Below are 21,263 nucleotides of genomic sequence, written 5' to 3'. Positions count from 1 at the left end.
TACTTAGTCCCATTGTGTCTACAGTCTATCAAGTACCTATGTACGTACCTTTTCTTTCTTTCTTTCTATCTATCTATCCATCCATTAATCCTATCTATCATCTATCTATCTATCATCTATCTATCTATCAATCTATCAATCATCTATCTATATCTATATCTATCTTCATCTATCTATCTTCTATCTATCATCATCATCTATCTATCTATCATCTATCTACCTATCATCTATCTATCATCTATCTATCTATCATCTATCTACCTATCATCTATTTATCATTATCTATCAATCATCTATCTATCTTTGTATGACTTATTTATATACCTTTCAGTGGGATTATTGTTTTTAAGAATGATTTGATCTGCAGATACAAAGTGTTTGCAAATGAGTGGCAGTCTGAATATACTTTGCTCCAAGTTCGATGTAATTCTATGGAAGATGATGATGTCAAAAACGGAGATCAGACTTTTCTGTATTTATGGTAACATGGTCAGGAAAAACTTTTAAAATCATTTTAAATTTATTCTTTGAAAATTTCAGACATGAACATAATGTGTTTTAATCACAGCTACCCCTTCTACCTCCCTCAAACTGCCTCTGGCCCCTCCTGTTTCCCTCAAAATTTCATGTCTTTGTATTATTATTATTATTGGTAATAACCCCCTGAGTCCAATTACTGCTAATCAGATGTGCATGGGTACAAGATTTCTAAAGTTCTATTTTCAATATTAGGGTCCTTTTGGTTTTTAACAATGTCATAGATGTATATAATGAATTTGATTCCTCCATGCTGTCTATTACTGTCTTATCACCCCTTCATCCACTGAATCCCTTCTCAACAAATCTCCTTTCTGTTTTCATATCTTTTATGTGTAAATAACATTGTCTGCACAAGCATGGGTGGGAAGTTTCTTACCAGACTGTGGGCAACTTACCAGTGTTTACACCGCTAAAGACAAATGGCCCCCCTTTCCCTCAGTCACTGTTAACAGTCCCTCAGAGAGAGGAGTTTTATTTTTTGCTTGTGTTTCCTATAGTCAATACTTTGAACAGAAATCAGTGACAGCTGGTGAATTGTACCATATTTGAAGATGGCAGCATTCAATTTCATGATTTTTTAAATTTTGACCCTATCTTTGATATTATAATTCAAATAATTACTAACAAAGGTCAAAGAGAGCAAACTCTAGGTTCCCCTTAAGTCCACACCCAAGTTCAGCCTCTGTAAAGCCCAGCTCTTCAGGCAACTGCCTTATGCTATCAGAACTCAGCTTATTGCATACAGTAGCATTTACAACACAAGGCTGTCCTCTACAAACAAGAGGCCTCATCAGGAGTAGTCTTTTAATATAGTAGAAGGAAATGTTATAGATGAGATGTTTTTAGAATTTTGATGAAGTACCGGGAAGGACTGTTTGAAAGAAACCAGACTTGATTTCCAGTAAACTCTTACACTGCTGTGATATAGACTAGAGACTGGGAGACCGCTGTGATGGAGCCTGTGTGCCATCTTTCATTGCTATGCTATGATTGTGAGATTAAAGGGGAAATATAAGTGGACAAAAGACAGAGAAGAGCACTTGAAGCACCAATTCGACCCTTATTGTTTGTAAAGTGAAAGGTAAGGATGGACTTAGGACAGGCAGAAAGAGAGGAAGGAAAGAAGTCTATAACCATTCCCACAAACCACAGACCTTAATCACAATCTTTTAAAATCAGACACTACAAAGTACAAAGCAATATGAAATTTCAAAAAATAGGGGATAACTGCCACACATAGGAAATGAAAAATGTTCTTTCTAATGAGATACCTACAAGTAATTGACAAAAGAAAAGTACAATGAGTGAAATCCAAAGAATAAACCACCAGCATAGCATTCGCTAATTGCTGAAGAAAACCTGAATATTTCAAAAATGTGCTTTCTGCAGAAACAACTGATGTCCACATTCTTGACAGCGAAATCAGAAGCAATTCAAGGACTACAGTTTTAGACCCTGGACATCAAGCAATAGCTGGAAGTAGCTGCCCAAATGGGACAGGGACTTACGGTCATTGCAGAGTGGCCCACTGAAGGAAGTCATGCTACAGTCACAGCTGAACCCATCCCATTGTTGCAAGCACACGCCTTGATTTGAACATGAGTCCTCTTGGCAGGTAGTGCTGGGCCCTGTGAAACATGTCAAAAGAAACTTGGTTCTTAAAAAAAAAAATCTGACACATTCTAGACATGAGCTAGATCACACAGACTAGTTGCCAACACCTTAAATTACATGCCCAAACTAGTTTTGAAAGTTCACACACCTGAATTAGGAACTGAGTAGTTGTGTCATAAAGGCCTTCTTAAGTTTTCAAGTACAGGACAAATACATTATAATCATAAACTAAACCAACTAATAATAAAAGCAAGGGCTTGGCTTCCAGTATGATCATGGTAGCAGGTAATCTAATCCAATCATGAATACTTCTCTGTAATCATTAGGGTTTTAGAATATGAATGGATCTCCTTAACTTCTGACCAATGAATAGAGACACCATGAAAAATGGAGACTGTAAGTTCATGACATTGAGATAAAGATTGGCAAAGCAACCAGAGTTATGTAAAAATGTCTTAGAAGATCCAGCAGCTTTCCTGCACAGACTATGGATAAGGTCATGATTCCCGGGTGTTCCAGATAGGTATGTTGGCAAGTATCAATTTACATGCTTTGACAATATCATGCAATTAAACATAAAATAATAACTCAACATAAAAGGCATGCCCCCATTGAACATACAAGGAAAAGGAACGCTAGTCTGTTTCTAGAGAATTACAACTAGAACATTGGAAAACAAAGAACCGCAAAGTATGATCAGTGCACTGAAGGCAATCACTGTACAAACATATTCAAGACTGAAAGCCTTTATGCAAATTACACTACAATGTAAGGTTACTTGTACAATGTCGAAGAAGGAAAAAATGAAATCTGAACCCAAGTAACAGGTTCTGCAGATGTAAAAAAAATGTTATTTTAAGGTTTCTGTTGTGTAGTACGGGGTTTCAGTCTTGTTTTATACACACAGGGCTATCTACCTTGCAAGTCAGCTTTCATCAATGCAACTTTGTCAGCAAAATAAAAAAGCAAAATATATTAAATATTAGTAAACAATAATAAAATGGGGCAAACAGAACGCTCAGATTAAAAAAAAAAAGCATGCTGCTGTAAAGAGAAAAAGTGCTACATGTAGCAAACAAATTAATACTAACAGCCATAAATCTTAAGAGAAGCCAAAAATGAGGAAGCAATAGTTCATTAGAGGTTTACAGTCTATTCGCATAGGATGGTTAATTGAGGCAATGACACGTAATGAGGCAAAACTAAAAAGGCTTGTGATTTCTCTCCTCTTAGATGTGAATGGATGGCCGAAATGACTGTTGTTTATTAGGAACATGCAGTGCCCTTTGTCATGTGTGGATACAATGTAGACTATGGTCAGTAGCAGAACAATTATTTCTTTGTATGTTTCTTGTTTTAGATGTGTTTTAGACTTTCATTTACAACTAAGGCTTCAGACAGTAATGGCAGCTATTTAGCTGTGCTTGTGACAGCCAAACACCAGAATGCATGCATCATTTGAAGTGGATGAAGAATGCAGTAAGGATGGAAGTAAAAAGGTTGGAACGCAACTCTCCATGGAGAACATTCCTTTGTAATATTTCAGCATGGAGTGTTCGTCCTTGCTATGGACAGACTACATATATAAATTTATGAGTTTCAGAGTGGTGTCTGTTGTCTATACCTTCATAATTGTCCTCAGCTCTATATAGATGATTATTACTGAAAACCCCAGTAATGAGAATTTAGAAAAGATCAAGGGGAACACAAGCCACATAATCCACCCAAAAATTTGTAAACAAGAAACGAGTGATCTTTTCTGGTAAACAAAATTACATACATTCTCTAAATATATGAAAATGGGCCTCAAGTTAATTAGGTGCTTGTAACAGTCACTGAGGTCCCTTCTTTAGCAAATAAATCAAAATTATCTGTAATGAGTCTTTGTATAAAATGATAATTATACAAAATAAATTTAAACATGAACCATACAATCCAAGTTTTATGACAACTTTCTCAGTAAAGGTATTTGTCATTGGAAATTGCTGAAGTAAGCCTAACATGTGAATTCTCTCAAATGCAGACACTATATTACAAATCTTAATTGCATAATAATATTTAAAACCACATAATAATAATTACAACAGTAAAAATTTTATAAGAAATGCTGTTCATAGCAATAATCTTTCAGGCCTAGGAGGCCAGAATAGATGAAACACATTTTTTTCAATGTACGCATTTAAGAACGGAGAACTACTAACTAGTTTAGTATCTGTCATGTTCCAAAGTTAGAGCTGAGTGGTCTACTGGTATTTTCCCAGTGTTGGAATTTGAAAATAATAAGTGTTGAGTTAAATAAATACAAATTTCTCAAAGCAATTTTCGTCAGCTTTTGCTCCCTGGGATGAAAATCAGGTATCAGGAGCTCCATGTTGGGGAGTAGCTGTTTTATCAACTTTTCATGTACTCTCTGGTTGGCCTCACAGAAGAGAAAAAACAAGACCTTGGGACCACCTGGGGTTTCCCTCACCCCAAATCATCAGATGTGTAATCATTCAATGATGCTGGACTCTAAAATAGTAACAGTACAATCCTAAAAATTAGTCTTCCTGTACTGTAGACGCCTGCCAACTGTCTATGAGAGCACAAAGAAATTTTATTATTTTTCATTAACACAACAATATTTTTATATTTCAGGCTTTATAGGCAAATGTGTGCTTGCGCCTGACAAGACACATTTTTCAAAGTACTCACCTTCTAGAGCAATACTTAAACATTGACAGGCATTTGCATAAGTCAGAGCCTTGAATTTATTTTTTTCCTTAGTTATATAGTATGACTTTTATCATTGACTAAAATTGGGAACAAGCCAAAGGACATTTGTACTAGGTGATTTTTTAAAAATGGATATGTCTGAAAGGGAAGGAAAATGAAAGCAAAACTACAATATCTGTGAACCTAAGGAACCATGGAGGAATGTTTGTTTAGAAGCCTGGGCTTTCAAGTACACTCTCATCTACTTATGTAATCTTATAAATGTCATTTTATTTCTCTGAGGCTCAGTTTTCCCATCTAGGAAAAAGGTAGTCATGCATAATTTATAGTGTTTTGAGGATTAACTAAGATGGCACATGTAAAGTTATTGCCACTTTTGCCTAATTAATAAGAGCTAATATAACTAGACAAGCTTTGCTGCTACTCATAAAACACTTAAGGTAGAGTGTCTGGGTCTACAGAAATCTTACGAAAATTTTGATGACTTTTTTGTGGAGAAATTATCTCGAGTTTAATAAGACTATTGGTTTTTTTCAGTCTCTATTTTTGTTATGTATGCAGAAAAATTTTCAATGTGTTGGCTCTCTAGCATAGTCATAATTTGGAAACTTGTTAGAAATGTAGATTCTAAGGGCCTATCCCAGACCTTCTGAATCTGAAGTCCTAGTGTTCCTGCTAATTTGGGCTTTAATAGTTCTCCAAAAGTGTCCAATATAGGCTGAAGTCTGAGAAGCATCAGTCTACAGATGGGACTTGACAGGAAGGACAGGCACCTTCCCTGGCTAAGAAGTCTTTTATAAATAAATCAACTAGTGTCCACTGAAATACGCTAGAAATGAAATGTGTGAAGTGGTTATTGGAGGGAAGATTAAGAACTTTTTGTATACCAGGGACATAGAGTTTGGGAAGTCTTGTTAGGTAAGAATGATGGAAAGCCTTGACAAGCTATTATGTAGAAACATCAAATACATGCTACTTCTATTAACATGGATGTTACGTGATTCCAGTGTGACGAGGATTTAAATTCCATAAGACAACTGTTTTTGGTGAGATAATGTGTTCGATATGTACAATTTAATTGAAAATCCTAAAGATAGAGGAACCTCATCAGTTATACCTCTGACAGGTTTATTTGAGATGATCCAGGATAGACATGGTTAAATTAAACATTAGAATGAAATAACTAGGGAACGATCAGGTCAACAGGACAGAAATATGATATTTTGAGAGTAAAGAAGTAAAGAAAAAGAAGGGAGAATTATTAAGATTGAGTTATAAAGCTTCCTAAGTAGGTATGGGCAGAAAAACGCAAAAAAAAAAAAAAAAAATCAAACTGAGCTCAAATGGTCAGATGGTACTGTAAGGCTCAACAAGAAAACCTGCAACTAAGTATCCTAACCAAACTGCCTACTAGTTAGGTTGGAAAATAGGAAGTTTTATTGCTGTTAATACTCTGTAAACAATACTGCTCCCATTCACCCTCTCTTAGATCATTCACTGCCATCCTAAGACAACAGTGGGGGGTCCTTTGTGCTTGAGTCCTAATTTCTACCTTGTGGTGATTGAGCTGCCAATGTGTCTCTCTTCTTCATTTCTTGTGTGCATGATTAAACACTTGAAATGCAACTTATAGAAAGGGCTATTTGAAGAACAATATTCCCCCCAAATGGTATATTTTCCATAAAGATAGATAAATGGTATATTTTCACAAATTTAACCATCTAAGAACTAAAGCTATAACCCACATTCCTGCGTTCACCTACAAAGGAGAGTTTATTCATGTAACAATTTTGAGTTCTTTACTAAATTAGTAATAAGAAAACCCTCAGAGTTTCCTCTTTATTTTACAAGTGTTATGCCAAAATTTGAAATAAAAAAATAGATGTAGTGATAACATTAAAAATGGATTCAACAAAGCCTTCCATTAATACCCTTATTCTCTGTTATTTCAACAGCTTGAATTTGAGCTAAATTTTAAGAGAAATAGATGCCTTAAAGAGGAAAAAAATGTAATTTCAAATAAAAAAATTCCATAGACTTAGGTAATTGCTAAATATGACATTATTTTGGCTGAGAAGTGATTCATGATCTCCTGGGGGACAGGAATTCACATTTGTTTCTTCCTCTTCTCTCATAAAAATTTTCCTCATAAATCTAAATTTTCAAAATGGATCAAACTACTTTCAACATTAAAGGAGAAGCAGTAACACACCCAGTCACACAATTCATGATAATGTGATTAAATTACATTTATGGAGGGAGATTTGGCTCAAAAAGACTGAGGTGTTGAAGTGAAAATTATCTAAAATGAAAGTAACAATCAAAAAGTGTTCCTGTAGACCTTGGTCTGATCAAATCATAAAAGGATGGAAGACAGCTGAGTGCCTTTCTGAAGATAGTACATTCGCTTCGGGTAATATAAGAAACCTATTTTTTTCACAAAACAGATAATATATGATTTGCTATCAGATACACAAATCAAATGGTGATCTGAGATTGGGGTATCTGAACTTTATTCTCACTTTTTATCCTGTTGAATGTAGGGATGAGCTCGAGTTTATTAATAATTACTTGTGTAAACAGAGTTCCCCATATTAAATCTGTATCTGTTTAATGCTATAAGGCAAACTTTATGAAACTGAGTAGCATACTAATTAGGTGAGCTACCTAATGTGAAGATGATGACAAGATCTATAGTGATGGCTCCCATTTTTCACTAGGCTTTTGATGGCAAATGAGATTTGCTCTAATTTATAGGTTGAGTCGGAATTAAGTAGTGTAATAACAAAGATCTGGTACCTTCACATCCTCTCTCAATTTGTCCGTTGCAGAAAAGAGCATCTGAGATGAGATCCGGAAGCCGACCGTTTAAGTCAACGGAAGCCAGGCAGCCTTGAAAACCCTCTTTGGCATGGACGAGTTTGGGCAAGGCTTTGTATGTTTCTTTAGCCACTCCTCCTATATACAAATCGCCTGCGGGAACATCAAAGTCTTTGTCACAAAAACACCACAGCACTGACTTTAAATACATAGTAGGATTGGGAAAAAGTGAAGTTTATTTCTATTAAATTAATAAAAAATAAATTCATGGCTTCCTATTATCAAGTACAAAATAATAATACAATAGTGCCAGAGAGATTTCTACAAGTTACCATGGTAAGAACTAAATGGGTTCACTGTGATGTTGCCCAGCAGAAAGGACATGGCCAAAGGATGCATACTCCATCACTGAAATCCAACCCAATTATTTACTAATTCTATGTTCTAGAGCAGTTTCTGAGATCATTAGTAACCATCATTTTCCAAAACGAGAACAGTAGATGCTGTCCTGCATGGTTGCTTTGAATAATAAAAGATGTAGCCTAAATCAGACACCTGCCAGGGTTAAAACATGCCGTGGACAAACCACACACATTCGTTGAATTCACCTCATCCTCCTCATCCTCGGGGAATGTTGGGTCTTTTTGTTAACGAGAAGTAGGTCTCTCTGGGACTAAAGTCACCTCTCACACTACCTCAAGCCAACCTGCCTTGCTTGTGCGCTTCTGAACTAACTCACTTCTATTACAGTCTTCATATAACTCAATGTAATGCAACTCTTCACGTTTCTTTATTAAGTTTAAACACACTTTTAACTCTGTGATGCTTAGGTGTTTTTAACAAGTTATTCATTGGTTTTCCCGATTTCCCTGCAGTTTCAAATGGAACATTTTGATTTTCTGTGTTGGTTTCAAGTTTCTAGGTCTAGGATTCTCTGACTTTTTGAACACTTACCTAAAAACAGTGACTGTGACCCGTGTTTTACTATTCTGACCGCAGATTATTCACAGTCTCCAGGTGACATTTACTAGATGTAATTAATGGACTCAATGTAAGGCATAAGGAGGATTACCTCAAAATTCTGTGATTCCCTGCTCCTGACTATAAGTTCTGGTGACACTTACATCAGCTACTTCTCTAAATTCTTTGCTGTGAATTTTCTTTATCATGTTAAATATCTTATGCAACTTCACGATACTTGGAATATTTTTCTCAGGGTAGAAAAAACTCTTTGCATTCCTAATGCCCATGTAGTCCCTCTGTGCTCGCTCTATAAGACTTGAAAGCAAGAACTGATATATATGGTGTTTATGGAGTTGTGGGCTGCAAACTCTATGTCTCCTTTTCTTCCAGGATTCATGAAATGATAATAAGTTAACCTATTAGTTTGTAAGCAAGGTAAAATAAGACCCAAAGTATGATTCCTCTGAATTATATTGGTGAGGATATTGAAAAAGACATTGCCTAACTTTATCAATAACATGTAGCCTCAAAAACTGAAACCTGACCTCTTACTCTACTAGTTCAAGCTATTTGCAAAATAATCTCATACCACATTTCCTTTGTAATTTGTTCAGAAAGTACTGGATGTGTTTGTGTCCCCTACCTCTTAAATGATTAAAAAGATTTTGTTGCTTCATTTAGACTTATTTATCTATCCTTCACTTTGGTTTACCCATCCACTACCCATCTTCTTCCCCATCCCCTGCCCAGATCCCTCTTAATTCTTTAACATTCAGTAGAGCCACAGTTCTTTCTTTTCACATGCATTCTGCTATCTCTCCACTTACTTTTAAGTTGGGTTGTGAAACAGTAAGCTTCAACATGGCATTTCTTTTTAAATATATTACTATTTATTTTTATTTTATGTGTATGAGTGTATTGTCTGCCTGTGTGTAAGTGCACCCGTGTCCTGCGGTGCCCACTGAGGACAAAAGGGGGTGTTGGACCTCCTGGAACTGAAGTTCTAGACAGTTGTTGGCCACCATGTGGGTGTTGGCATTTGAACCCATGTCTTTTGCAAGAACAGCCAGTGCTCTTAACCATTGAGCCATCTCTCCAGCCCTGTCTTAAATGATTTTGACTAAATCTCTATCCTTAATATTCAAGGATAGCTTGGTTGTGATCTTAGAGAGGGCACCATTTTCTGTAACACCATGTGGTCATTTTCCTCCACAGTCCCATTCTCCCCTTTATCTTTTCTCATCCTTAAATTTCAAGCCATTATGTTTTATTTGCCTCTGAGAGGACATGACATACATCAAAGACATAAAATTCGTTTTCTTTATTTGAGTTTCCCAAACCTAGATTCTTCTAGGAATGGGATAGAATAAGCAGTCATTTACATAAGGAGACTAGAAGTTTCTTACACCGTGTCTGGGAAAGCAGAAGAATTGCAGGAGCATAATCATGTGAGCACAGCTATTGGTGAATGCGGAAAAGAGGGCACAGGTTTCTAATTTAGGAGCTGACCCCTGCTGGATATCAGCACTGAAGGTAGATTTAGGAGAACCCTTCTTAGAACTGGGGGCTTTTCTTCCGGAGAACTCAGAGGCAGTGGTGCAGTCCTTGGGGAAGAACGCTTGCATGACAGATTTAGACATGCTGGGAGTTTAGACAGTCTCACAGAAGCTTCCATTTTCCATTGCCTTGTGGGAACAATATAACAATTTCTCAAAGACCCAGAAATAGCAGAAACAGTGAGACCTGACCAGGTCATATCTTCAAGAACAAAGACCCTGGGCGGCAGCGCGGTGCATACCTGGGTGGTAAGCACAGAATATTTGAGACCAACTACCAGGCTTCTCTTTAACCCTTTCCTCACCAAAAGATCTGTACAGTGGAAGTTTCTGATGGACATCCCAAATAATTTAGACATAACTTCAGGGAGAGAAAGGAACCTGAATTGCTGAAATTTTCTTTTTCTCTAACTCAAAGAATCACAGCTCAAAACAGAAATCAAGGTGAGTGATAGAAAAATAGGAAGCTACATTCTTGTCTTTGGAGAATATTGGTTAGATTTATAGTTTATTTTTAAAAATATTTTGCTCATTGCTTTTATTTAATGTGTATGAGTGCATTGCCTTCATGTATGTAAGTGTACCCATGTAGTGTAATGTCCGTGGAGGTCAGAAGAGGGTGGTAGATTCCCTGGACTTGGAGTTGCGAATGATTGTTAGTCATCATGTGCTCTTAACTGCTGAGCCATCTCTCTGGCCCCAGATTTATACTTTAACATGACGCAAGGATAAAGGATGTGCTTCTTACACTCATTTGCTCAATTAAATTCTTTAGAATATTTTGGCTCTCATCCAGGCTAAAGACATAGAGTTTAATAATGGTGGCAGACCAAATGGAGAATTCTCAGCTCTGCTTTTTAGGTACAGAACTTAAGACTGAAAATTATGTATGGAATACTGAGCCAGTTTCTTTCTTATTCCTGTTTCCTGGAGGAGACAGTCTGAGCATTTGTTTTAGAATCTAACAGAGTGCTTACAAACAAAGCTTACCCAAGTATTATTAGCCATTGTATTAGCCACTGAGGACACAGTAGGAAAAAGAAAATCAAGAGAAATAGAATGGCAAGGGAGGGCAGAGAGGTAATTCCTTCTCCGTTCTACTTATCACAGTCTCTGTTTTCTAACTAGTAAACTTATCTGCCTGACTTTTTCTTGCTTATGAAAGAGAAGTAGCATTCTTTCCCCTGGGTTACTAAAGAGCAGAACATATCACATAAGGAATGCAGGAAATTATACGAACCTCAAACAGACCAAGGTGGGCGAGTGAGTCTGAATTTACAACCTCAGGGCTCATTCCCACTTTCATTACTGAAGCTGCACCTCCTCCACTCCCTCCTGCCACCCCCATTTAGTGATGTTTAATGAGCTCTTCATATAGCAAGAGAGTGGTCTAGGGTCCCTTGGTGGGCTGCCATGCAAGAGAACAAAGGAAACTTAAGTGGTCTCAGCCCTAGGTACCATTACTACCTCATCAAAGATGCAGCTTCTCCTTTTGATCCTCAGATGGAAAGAAAATGACCCATTAGCACTAATGGGTCCTTGTAGGTAAAGTCCTGTGCATATGAAAGAGGATGTGCTTCTTAATGACCCTGTGTGTGAACAAGGGCCTGGAAGGGCACCTGTTAAAAGCCAAGTTTCCTGTACAGTTAAATCTTACCTGTTGCCTATTTTTCAGGCTGATTGGCTGATTTTTATTCCTAAACTTTAGGGAGGCCATATATAGGAAAAGGTAGAATTAGAACACTTTTCAGCAAATGTTGTAGAGAACATGTATCATACACCCAACCTCAAATATCTGAGAGATAAGTTTCTTAAATCTCAATAGAAAACTAATATCAAACACCATGTGTACATAAGCACTATACTCTTCTTTAGAGTGCCATCTGCAAATAATCAGAGATGATGTCACAAGTACCGGCTCCCTCGTATGTGTGCCGTAATAAGTAAGAACTAGTGGAAAACTTTGGCAGTTGCATCTGACTAGAAACGCCAGCCCTGCCACTTACTGGTGTCCACAGAGTAAACTTGTTAAATTACATAACTTCTTTGAGAGATTCTTCCTGTGTGAAGCGGTGTTAATACTGCCTACCTTAAGAGACCATGAGATTACACAGAATATGTTTAAGACACTGAGGTTTAGATACACAAAAATGACACTGGTAGGTCCTAGTTGATTCTGGTAGAAACTACATATCTATGGTCTGTGCCTCATTCAATGCTGACTGCATTGAGAAATTCAAAAGAACCCCAATTTTTCTCCTCATTATTAGTACAATATTAGGAAGAGGTGTCATATTTGTAAATCTTCTATGACATTCATTTGATTAGATTTAATTCACAGTCACCCCTGTACTTGAAATGTGTCTTGCATTACACCATTAGAGATCAAGGAGTGTCCTTTGACCTACCCAATTTGAAACCCAGAAACACTGAATTTGGTGAGAGAAACAGAAATTGTACTTGAAAAATGTCTTCTAATTTCAGCAAATAGACCAAAAACATTCTACGAAATTCAAGGGCCGATTTGTAGGTTCAGGCTAACTGTATCTTGGAGAATCAGAGAAATAAAAGGATTTTGTGAATTTTGTAAAGTGGACCATTTTGGAAGAGCTAAGATCAGAAGAGTGATAGGAGACATTGCTTTGTAGTGACAAGGAACACAGGTATGTTATTGAGACAACATGAACGTGGCCTGGGAAGGGAACAAAAGGCTAGGGAGGAGGCCATGCTAGAAAGAATAATGGCCAATTGTTTATTAAATTTTGTAAATAATGTCGAAGAAAGAAAGTCAAGGGAAGGGTTTTGAGTGAAAGATAACAGAGCATGATAGAACGTATGATAAGAGAGAGACAGTGTGCAGTCCAAAGACAGAAGCCAGTCAGGCTAGGAGCCGAGGAACTTGACTTAGTACATGTGAGGAGAGATGAAATTGTATCTAATATGAAAATATGGAATTTGAGAAACAGTGATAATGTCGAAGAAAGAAAGTCAAGGGAAGGGTTTTGAGTGAAAGATAACAGAGCATGATAGAATGTATGATAAGAGAGAGACAGTGTGCAGTCCAAAGACAGAAGCCAGTCAGGCTAGGAGCCAAGGAACTTGACTTAGTACATGTGAGGAGAGATGAAATTGTATCTAATATGGAAATATGGAATTTGAGAAACAGTGTGTTGTTAGGGATATGGTGATATGAACTTAGTGGTTAGGGAACAGAAGTTGGAGCTTGAAGTCGTCCTTTGGGAACCTTCAACCAAAGGCAGATAAATGAAGTGGTGGAAGTGGTTTTCTTTTTCTCTACAAACAGGGAGCTTGAAGCACTTAGAGCACAGACTTGCAGCTCTGCCTTACAGCAGAATCTAAGTGTCAAGGTATAATTAGTTCTTTGACTTAGCTTTCCTGTTTATTCATATGTACTTTTTTCTCTGCCTCTTAAGCATCTCACTTTTATTTTAATTAAAGAGTATACATACAAAAGACAACTGCTTCAGAGATGTGAATAGCTAACACAGGGGAAGCTTAGGCTTCCAAAAGTGTCATTTGGGGCAAAATTTAAGTCATACCCACTTGCTTGTTTTCCTATGGCTGAATTGTAGAAAATGAAACTCTAGATGCTTCAGTCTGAGAAGGTAAGATCTTGGACAGAAAATGATGGGGCAACTCTGCTTGATCCATCATTCTTGTGATTATATTTGTTTACTTATTATTACTTTATGAATATGTATGCATTGTCTACATGTAGGTAAATGCACCCATCTCATGCAATGCCCGTGGAGGACAGAAGAGGCTGCTGGATCCCCAGGAACTGGAGTTACAGACAGTTGTTAGCTGCCATGTGGGTGCTAGGATTCGAACCCAGGCCTTCTGCAAGAACAGCCAGTGTTCTTAACTACTGAGCCATCTCTCCAGCCACATTCTTGTGATTCATTAATAGAAAAGACAGCAATCTATTAGCACTGGTTTCTGAGTATGTTTTGAAAGCTGGGTGCTTTTATTTACTCCAAGGAACAGTCAACCTCTGCTTCTGAATTTCTATCTTTATCTTTAATTTTAATCTTTCATTATATGATGACAAAGGAATGCCTGTAGATGTGATCTCTTCCAGATAGACCAAGGTAAATATTATTGGTAGAAAGAAATTAAATCAAACTATATTAGTATAAAATGTGTTCTGTCAGAAGAAAATCATCTGTAATCTTTGGAGAATAAATACTCCTTCATTTACTTAACAACCTTTTTTTTTGAGAAAAAAAGCCCTAGTTGATCTTTCCCTTGAGTGCTTAAAATAAATGATATTAAATGACTGAAAGCGAAAACAGAGGAAGTGGAAAGATTTCTTGAACACTTTTGAGCTTATGAGTAGATAAATGGTATCTTTACAGCAAGCCTCACACACCCAAGATCATTTCTAAGCTTAAAGTAAGCCATATAGTCAAGTCATATATTTAAGTCAAAGGAACAATTCAAATAGATACATAGCTCTGAGATAGAAGTTCTATATGTTTAACAAACTTGTTTGTGAAAAATAAAGAGATTACTTTTAGAAACTCTTTGCTGAAGATATGCCAAATGGACATCAGAGTGACTTAATAGCCATCCTCCAACCTCAAATCTCTTAGTTTCTTGGGTGTATGAAGTGTTCTCTCTTTTAGTAATATAGGTTTGATTCTGTAAGAAATGCTTGTGAACTTTTATCTCTAAACTTACCCTAGATTTGGGAGTTTCAAAAATCAAGCCATTATTGTCACCCCAACTAGGAAATTACTTCTTGACGACTTCTTGCTTTCTTAGAAGAGTCAAATTGCTGCTCTCTCTTTCACCCAGACTAAAATTCCAAAACCACTTCTAAACTCTGTTCTGTACCTTACACCGCACACTTAAACTGCTGCTGCAGACTGATGAGTCAACTTCGGCAACACTCCTGGTATTGGCCCTCCATTTGTAGTCTTGTTTCTGGGCTTGTTTACTTTTCTCTGTTTTCTGCAGTAACTCATTATCTAGCATCCCTACCACCACCGTGTCTATGCATCAACTTTATGTCAATTTCCCATTCTGTTCTAGATTATTATTATTAATATGCATGTGCATGTGTGCATGTGTGGGTGTATAGGTGTACATGTGGCACTGCATGTGCATGGATGTCAGAGGAGAACTTGTTGAGAAGCTTTTCTCTTTTCACCTTTACATGGGTTCCAAGTATGAACTCAGTCATGGAGGTTGTGTGGCAAGCACAAACCTCTAAGCAGCTATCATGCTGAAATGCCACCCCCCAAACATGTTCTGATACACTCAATTTCTCTCTTCCTCTGCCATCTAATTTTGAAGGATCCTTATATAAACCCTTTCTATTTTTCCCAACAACTTTTGCCAGACAGATAATTGAGGATACATCATCCTCTCCTTATAGCTTGGTATCTAGTCACACTGGACCTTCTGTCATTTCTCCACTCTTTTGTTTTCATGCTTTCTTATAAGTGTTTACTGCACATGTGACCTTTGATGTGAATAACTTTCCTTTGCTAATGTTGCATTTCTAAAGGCTCGGATTTGGGGGGCTCAATATTAATTTCACATTGATAGTATATTCTTATTTTTTAGTCTTAACTAAATGTGACCTTTAATTATCTTAGTTCTTTGGATGTATGTATCTTACCTCCCAATTTAAACTACAAATATTTGAATAGATAATTATGACCTTGGCAATTTTTGTTGTTGTTTGGAGACAGGGTCTCACTATAGCCCCACTGACTTGCAACTTGCTATATAGACAAGGCTGGCCTTTCTCACTGAGATCTGTCTACCTCTGCCTCTGCCCCTGGAGTGTTGGGATTAAAGCCATGCACTACCACGCCCAGTGACCTGTACACTTTTATAATCTCACTTTCACTTAGTAGGCCTCAGTAATTATTTATTGATTCACTGGATGGAGGGATAATGGGTAATCATAATCAGCACACATCCTTTCTAAATAAGAAGACATAGTGAAAGTTACACTGAGATGGTATTCATATTTGTCCTGTTCCCTTTATCTGAGAAATAAGGAGTAAAATTAATTGTGGGAAAGTCCTTTCTACTGATCTCTTTTCTGAACACATAGATTGAGCCATGAAACTCATTGGGATAATTTAGTGAATGGCATTGTTTTCCAATTTGACAGAATAATTTTTTAGAGTAAATTCATGAGCATTTTTAATTAACACACACAGCATTCATTTGTAGGGAGAGGCAAAGAGCTGAAGCTAGGGGCACAGAAGAAATCTGAGGTATCCATGTGTGATCATGAAGATCCATCTATGAGTCTTCTGCAGTTATAGTGCAAAACCCTAGGGGAAACCAGTTTGATCCTATCTTGCCTGGTTGTTCTGTCATTCTCTGTGCTATGTCATACACAAGCACAGTCTCACTGACACTGCTTCCAAAGGCACAGTTCACATTATGGACAATTCTTACTGTTTTCATACCCCTGTACTCTGAGGCTCTGCTGACATTTCAGAGAGGCATGCACTTACTCGCAGAAAGTATGGGCTCCTATCTCTACCTCAGTAAGTTCAATACTCCCCATCTGCATATCTTGTTGGTTTGTAGGTATCTTGCTCAATCTAGTTTTTCTTCCAAACCACAACTCAAAGAGCCTAGGATCAGAACCTTTCTCTAATAAGACTTCTATTTCTTGGCTGTTAGCTGGCTCCAGGTATTGCTGACCTTATAGTATCCCCCCACATCCAGCAGTATATTGTTTCAGAGAACAAGTAAACAAATAAGTAACAAAAATCCCATTAAGTTTCCTGAAAGCCAGAGACAACTGAGTTTAGATTTATAGAATCTTATCTTTGAACATGGACCTTCTTACTGTTATGAATGTTGTGCTATATTAGAGTAGCAAAAAGCCCCATAAGATTAACTGGTCAAGAATCTAAGACAAAACTCCCAGTTGCAAAAACACTGTAAACTATATGTTATCTTAAAGGCTTAAAGAAATATATCAAGAAACTAATCATTAAATAAACAATTCTATCTGGTTTAAATTCCCAATGTAAGTAGAGACAGAACACATTCTGTACACAAATCTCAATTGTTAATTAAAATTCTCTTTGCTGAGACAAAACTAATAATTCTGTACAGGTGTGCTCATTCCAAATAATCTCTTATTAAACGCTTACTAAACAAACAAACAAAAAAAAGCTTAACTGGTCAAGACTACAAAATATCTGGTCTGGATAAAGACCCAACTTCCCAGTTTCGCTAATCAATCTCCTGGTCATAGGACCACTCCTAGGAGGGCATGCTCACCTTAAGTTATGCTAAGGAAATGGGCAGAATACCTAGTACATTAATGAGATGATGAACTTTTCTTGCTCCAAATCCTTGCTTCCTAGAGCAGTTCTTGAGGTTTGGGTAGCAGACTATGTGGCTCTCGGCCCACCATGTGTCTGACCACCATGCAGCTCTAAACCACCTACACCTGCATTGCTTTGTGGGTTTCTTTTTCCTTCTCCCCTTCAGCTTCCTCCTTAAGGTAGCCACAGTGATTCACAACTAATAAAATTATCCTAAGGCTTCCATCTTTGTTTGAGTCCATTCTTAAATTGTTTCATGAATGAGACTAAGGGATCTGGTGAGGACACTCTGTTCTCCCTTGTATCAGCTGGTGTCAGGAACTGTCATGTCAAAATCAGGAAAGAGGGCTGGGGTAGAGCACAGTGACTGAGTGCTTGCTGGACCTGATCTCTGGCATTCAAAATGAAAAAGAAAAGGTGGGAATAGACATCTCTGACTTTATCACTATGATATAATGACTGATGTTGGTGGAATGACCTCAACTTTGCCAAACACTTGCAAAGCATTGTTTTATTTGGTTTTTGCTTGGTAAGCTATCAAAGAGGAATGGTTATCAAGAAGACACTCTATAGACACTGCTAAGGTTCTGAAGATCAAGGCAAAAGTGCCAGAAAACAGGTGAATCCAAAACCTTTGGAACCATGATCATTTCAATTAATGCTGACATACACTGTACTAAGTGGCAAGTGACCCATTGTATAAGTAGCTTCATTACCACAATGTACAACAGGAACTTTTGGAAAGTTTTTTTTCTGCTTAGAAAAGTAACAGTAGTATTTGTAGAAGTTTGGGCAAACTAACAGTCTCAGAACAGGGAGAGATTCATCTGTCAGCTAGCAGTCTCAGGGGAAAAAGCAAATCTTTCAGATTGCTTCCATAATTGTAAATATTTAATATCAAAACACTGACCAGTGGATTAAATTCTTATGACCTCCAAATTTGGTTGTTTTGGTTATGGTAGTGCTTTTCCATTGCTGCTCACAAAGAATAAAGCCAGACACTTATGTGTATCCCTGGCATACCCTAATACTACCTACTTTCATGTGACGGGTGGCAACCCAACAATTTTGAGTTCAGATCTCAACACTTTCCATTAGCAAACATTTGAAAGTTAATATTCTCATTATTTTATGGTCAGACTAGAAAATGGTCTCCATTCTGACATATTGTTTCTAGCTTGGATTTTGAAATAAAATTGCTCAGAGAAAAGTTCTTTTTGCTTTTTTGTTTTTAAAATAGGATTCTGAAATGTATAACATGAAGACAGATTTTGTTTATGTGTTTGGTCAACAGGCTGAGGAAAACCTGGTGGGCATGTTAAATGAGAAATAATAAAATGAAAGTGCTGTGGGGTTACGTGTGGTAATCCATCTTCTTTTAAATTCACTTTATGCCAATGACACTGTGGCAGATGGGGTCTGAGTTCAGGCGTATACATTCCTGGCAAGCTAACTTCATTTGTGGCTTTAAACTTTGACATTTACCTTTAAGTCAAAGCCTGATATGAATATTTTCTTTTTTCTTTCTCCTTTTGTCCCAAGTCAAGTGGCAGCCAGCCTACGTGTCTGTGATTAAGGCCCTTTAGAGGACAATTCTGTCACCATTATGTGTTTGCCTTTCATCTGGGACTCCAGATGGGTTTTCTTGAAGTTCTAGATCTCACATATGTTGTACAACTTAGGCATGGGTTGTAGCTAAATTTGGAAGGAGCTTTAACCTCTCCAAACTCTTCAGGAAACTCAGATGCTGTTCTTAGTATTCAGACCTAACAGGAGCAAACCACTGTGAAGTCACCTGCTCAAAATGATACTTCTGACATCAGAAGAAAGAGGCTAGCATCTGAGCACCCATCCAAGGCTACTGCACTAGACCACACACCTGTCTTTACTAAAAATACTCTTGATGACAGGAGGAAAAAATGTAGAGGCAAAAATGACTTTCAGAAATTAATGAAGTTCTGGGTCAGTAGCAGGCCCTCTGCGAATATGTTGTTGTTTTTCCTGAGCTTTTTCTACAAAATAATTTGACTTTTTTCTCAAACATTTTATTTCAAGTAATTTAATTTTCTCATTTCAAATTAAATGAAAATTTATTTTGTGTGGGTGGACCTCCTGCTGTCGAAAGTTTAAAAGAATTTCTGTTCCCTGCAATAATGACCTATTTAATACAGGCCAAAAAGTGGGGCTTTTTCTCTATTTAAATACACAAGACAAAAATGTTATATACGCCAATGGTTTTTTGGCTAGTTTGAAATTATAGAGTGGTGTAAAGCAATGGTAAAGTGGTTTATGTGGTTTATAGACATTGCCAAAGAGCTACTAAAATAATATGAGCCTCACAGAGTCAAATAAAACTTTTACATTTTCCTTAAGTATCTGAAAGCTTTGGTATTATTTTTCCTAAAAAAGAATTCCTTATGTGCTGAAAGATATAATATTATCAATATAATCACTAGCTCCTGCTGGAGTAGTATAGTGCTCTGGAGTAAATCTCAATATGCAAATATGTAAGATCAAGAATTTGTCTTCAAGGGCACGGGGTGAGAATTTACTTTAAGGGCTAAGGAAACGGAGGGTTGTAACTCCGAAGGGCTAAAAAATAACCTGTTAGATCAGGTAGTGATGGAATGGCAGGCCGCCACCTAAGCACTCAACCAAGTGCTTTATGTTTACCTGGGGTTGTTTTAAGTATCTGTAAATGCTAATGTCCTATAGAACACACAGAATGGACATACAGCACTGAAAGTTTTTGGCCGCAGTGCTTCAGCAGTATTTTAGGAGCTAAGGAGGTTGATAATGAATATGTTCTGTGCAAGCAGAGGGCAGAAGACCATGTGAAAAGGGAAAGTTGAAATACTCATCAATACCTAAAGAATGTAAAGTACAATTTTATAATTAAGTTCTATAGAACCTATATATAGAAAGATAATGCTTCCGTTTATTATTTGGAACCCACAACAATTAAAATAATGATATTTCTTTCCAGATATTTATAAAAAAAACCTCTTCAAATATGTACATAAGTGTCATGAGTGTATTTAAATAATGTTATAAACCTGGTTTAAAATATTATTTCTACACCTTGGTGTTATGTGAAAGGAGAAAATTACATATTTCTGAAAGTCCTTCATCATATCTCTAAAGTGAAATCCTTAACAGCTGACTCAATCATTGTATGTAGATTAAGGTACAACATTGTAAAATAGAATATAGCAGCTTAAGTTATGACAAGTATCAGCATAATAAATAAGTTTAAAACTAAAATGAAATATGCATGTGTCTGTGTCTTTATGTTTGTGCACGTGAGTACAGGTACCCACAGAGGTCAGAGAAGGGCATTGGATTTGGATCCTCTGGAGCTGGTGTTGCAGGTGGTTATGTGCTATCTGATGTGGTTTCTGGGAACAAAACTTGAGTCCTTTATGAGGAGCAAGTACTTTTAATCGCTGAGACACCTCTCCAGTCCCTGCTTTATAAATTTTTGAATTGAGATGGTTTTATAATATAAAATGATTATGGAATTGTCTTAAAAATGAGCTCACTCAAATACTTCTTTTGAGCCAGTACAAATGCTTCAAAGTACTACATTTTTAAGCAATGGCTTAAGCTAATTAAAAAATATTATGGTTCGATTATATTAAAGCATGATTTCTCTACTTAAAATATATAATAGTCACACATAGCATTTCACATACACAACACATCCATATACTATTCATTC

At 36.9% G+C, this 21,263-nt stretch overlaps 1 protein-coding gene across 24 annotated transcripts in view; it reads right to left on the bottom strand.

Moving 5' to 3' along the window:
* The window catches only part of Nrxn1 (neurexin 1), a 1,171,927-nt gene that overhangs the window by 566,695 nt on the left and 583,969 nt on the right, over nucleotides 1-21,263 (bottom strand). For 15 of the 24 annotated variants that reach the window (XM_029558639.1, XM_029558653.1, XM_029558649.1 and 12 more), the window contains 2 exons: nucleotides 7,669-7,842; nucleotides 2,049-2,168 (listed from right to left, as the gene is read on the bottom strand). In XM_029558639.1, coding sequence (XP_029414499.1) covers nucleotides 2,049-2,168; nucleotides 7,669-7,842 — 294 coding nt within the window. Of the gene's footprint in view, nucleotides 1-2,048; nucleotides 2,169-3,071; nucleotides 3,099-7,668; nucleotides 7,843-21,263 lie in introns of all 24 variants that reach the window. The other 9 variants (XM_029558644.1, XM_029558643.1, XM_008823033.1 and 6 more) reach the window with 1 other exon arrangement.

Source organism: Nannospalax galili, unplaced genomic scaffold (assembly GCF_000622305.1).
Source record: "Nannospalax galili isolate Female #2095 unplaced genomic scaffold, S.galili_v1.0 scaffold286, whole genome shotgun sequence".
NCBI classification, from domain to species: Eukaryota; Metazoa; Chordata; class Mammalia; order Rodentia; family Spalacidae; genus Nannospalax; species Nannospalax galili.
Note: the sequence above shows the minus strand (reverse complement) of the source record. Positions and strands in the feature narration are given on the sequence as shown.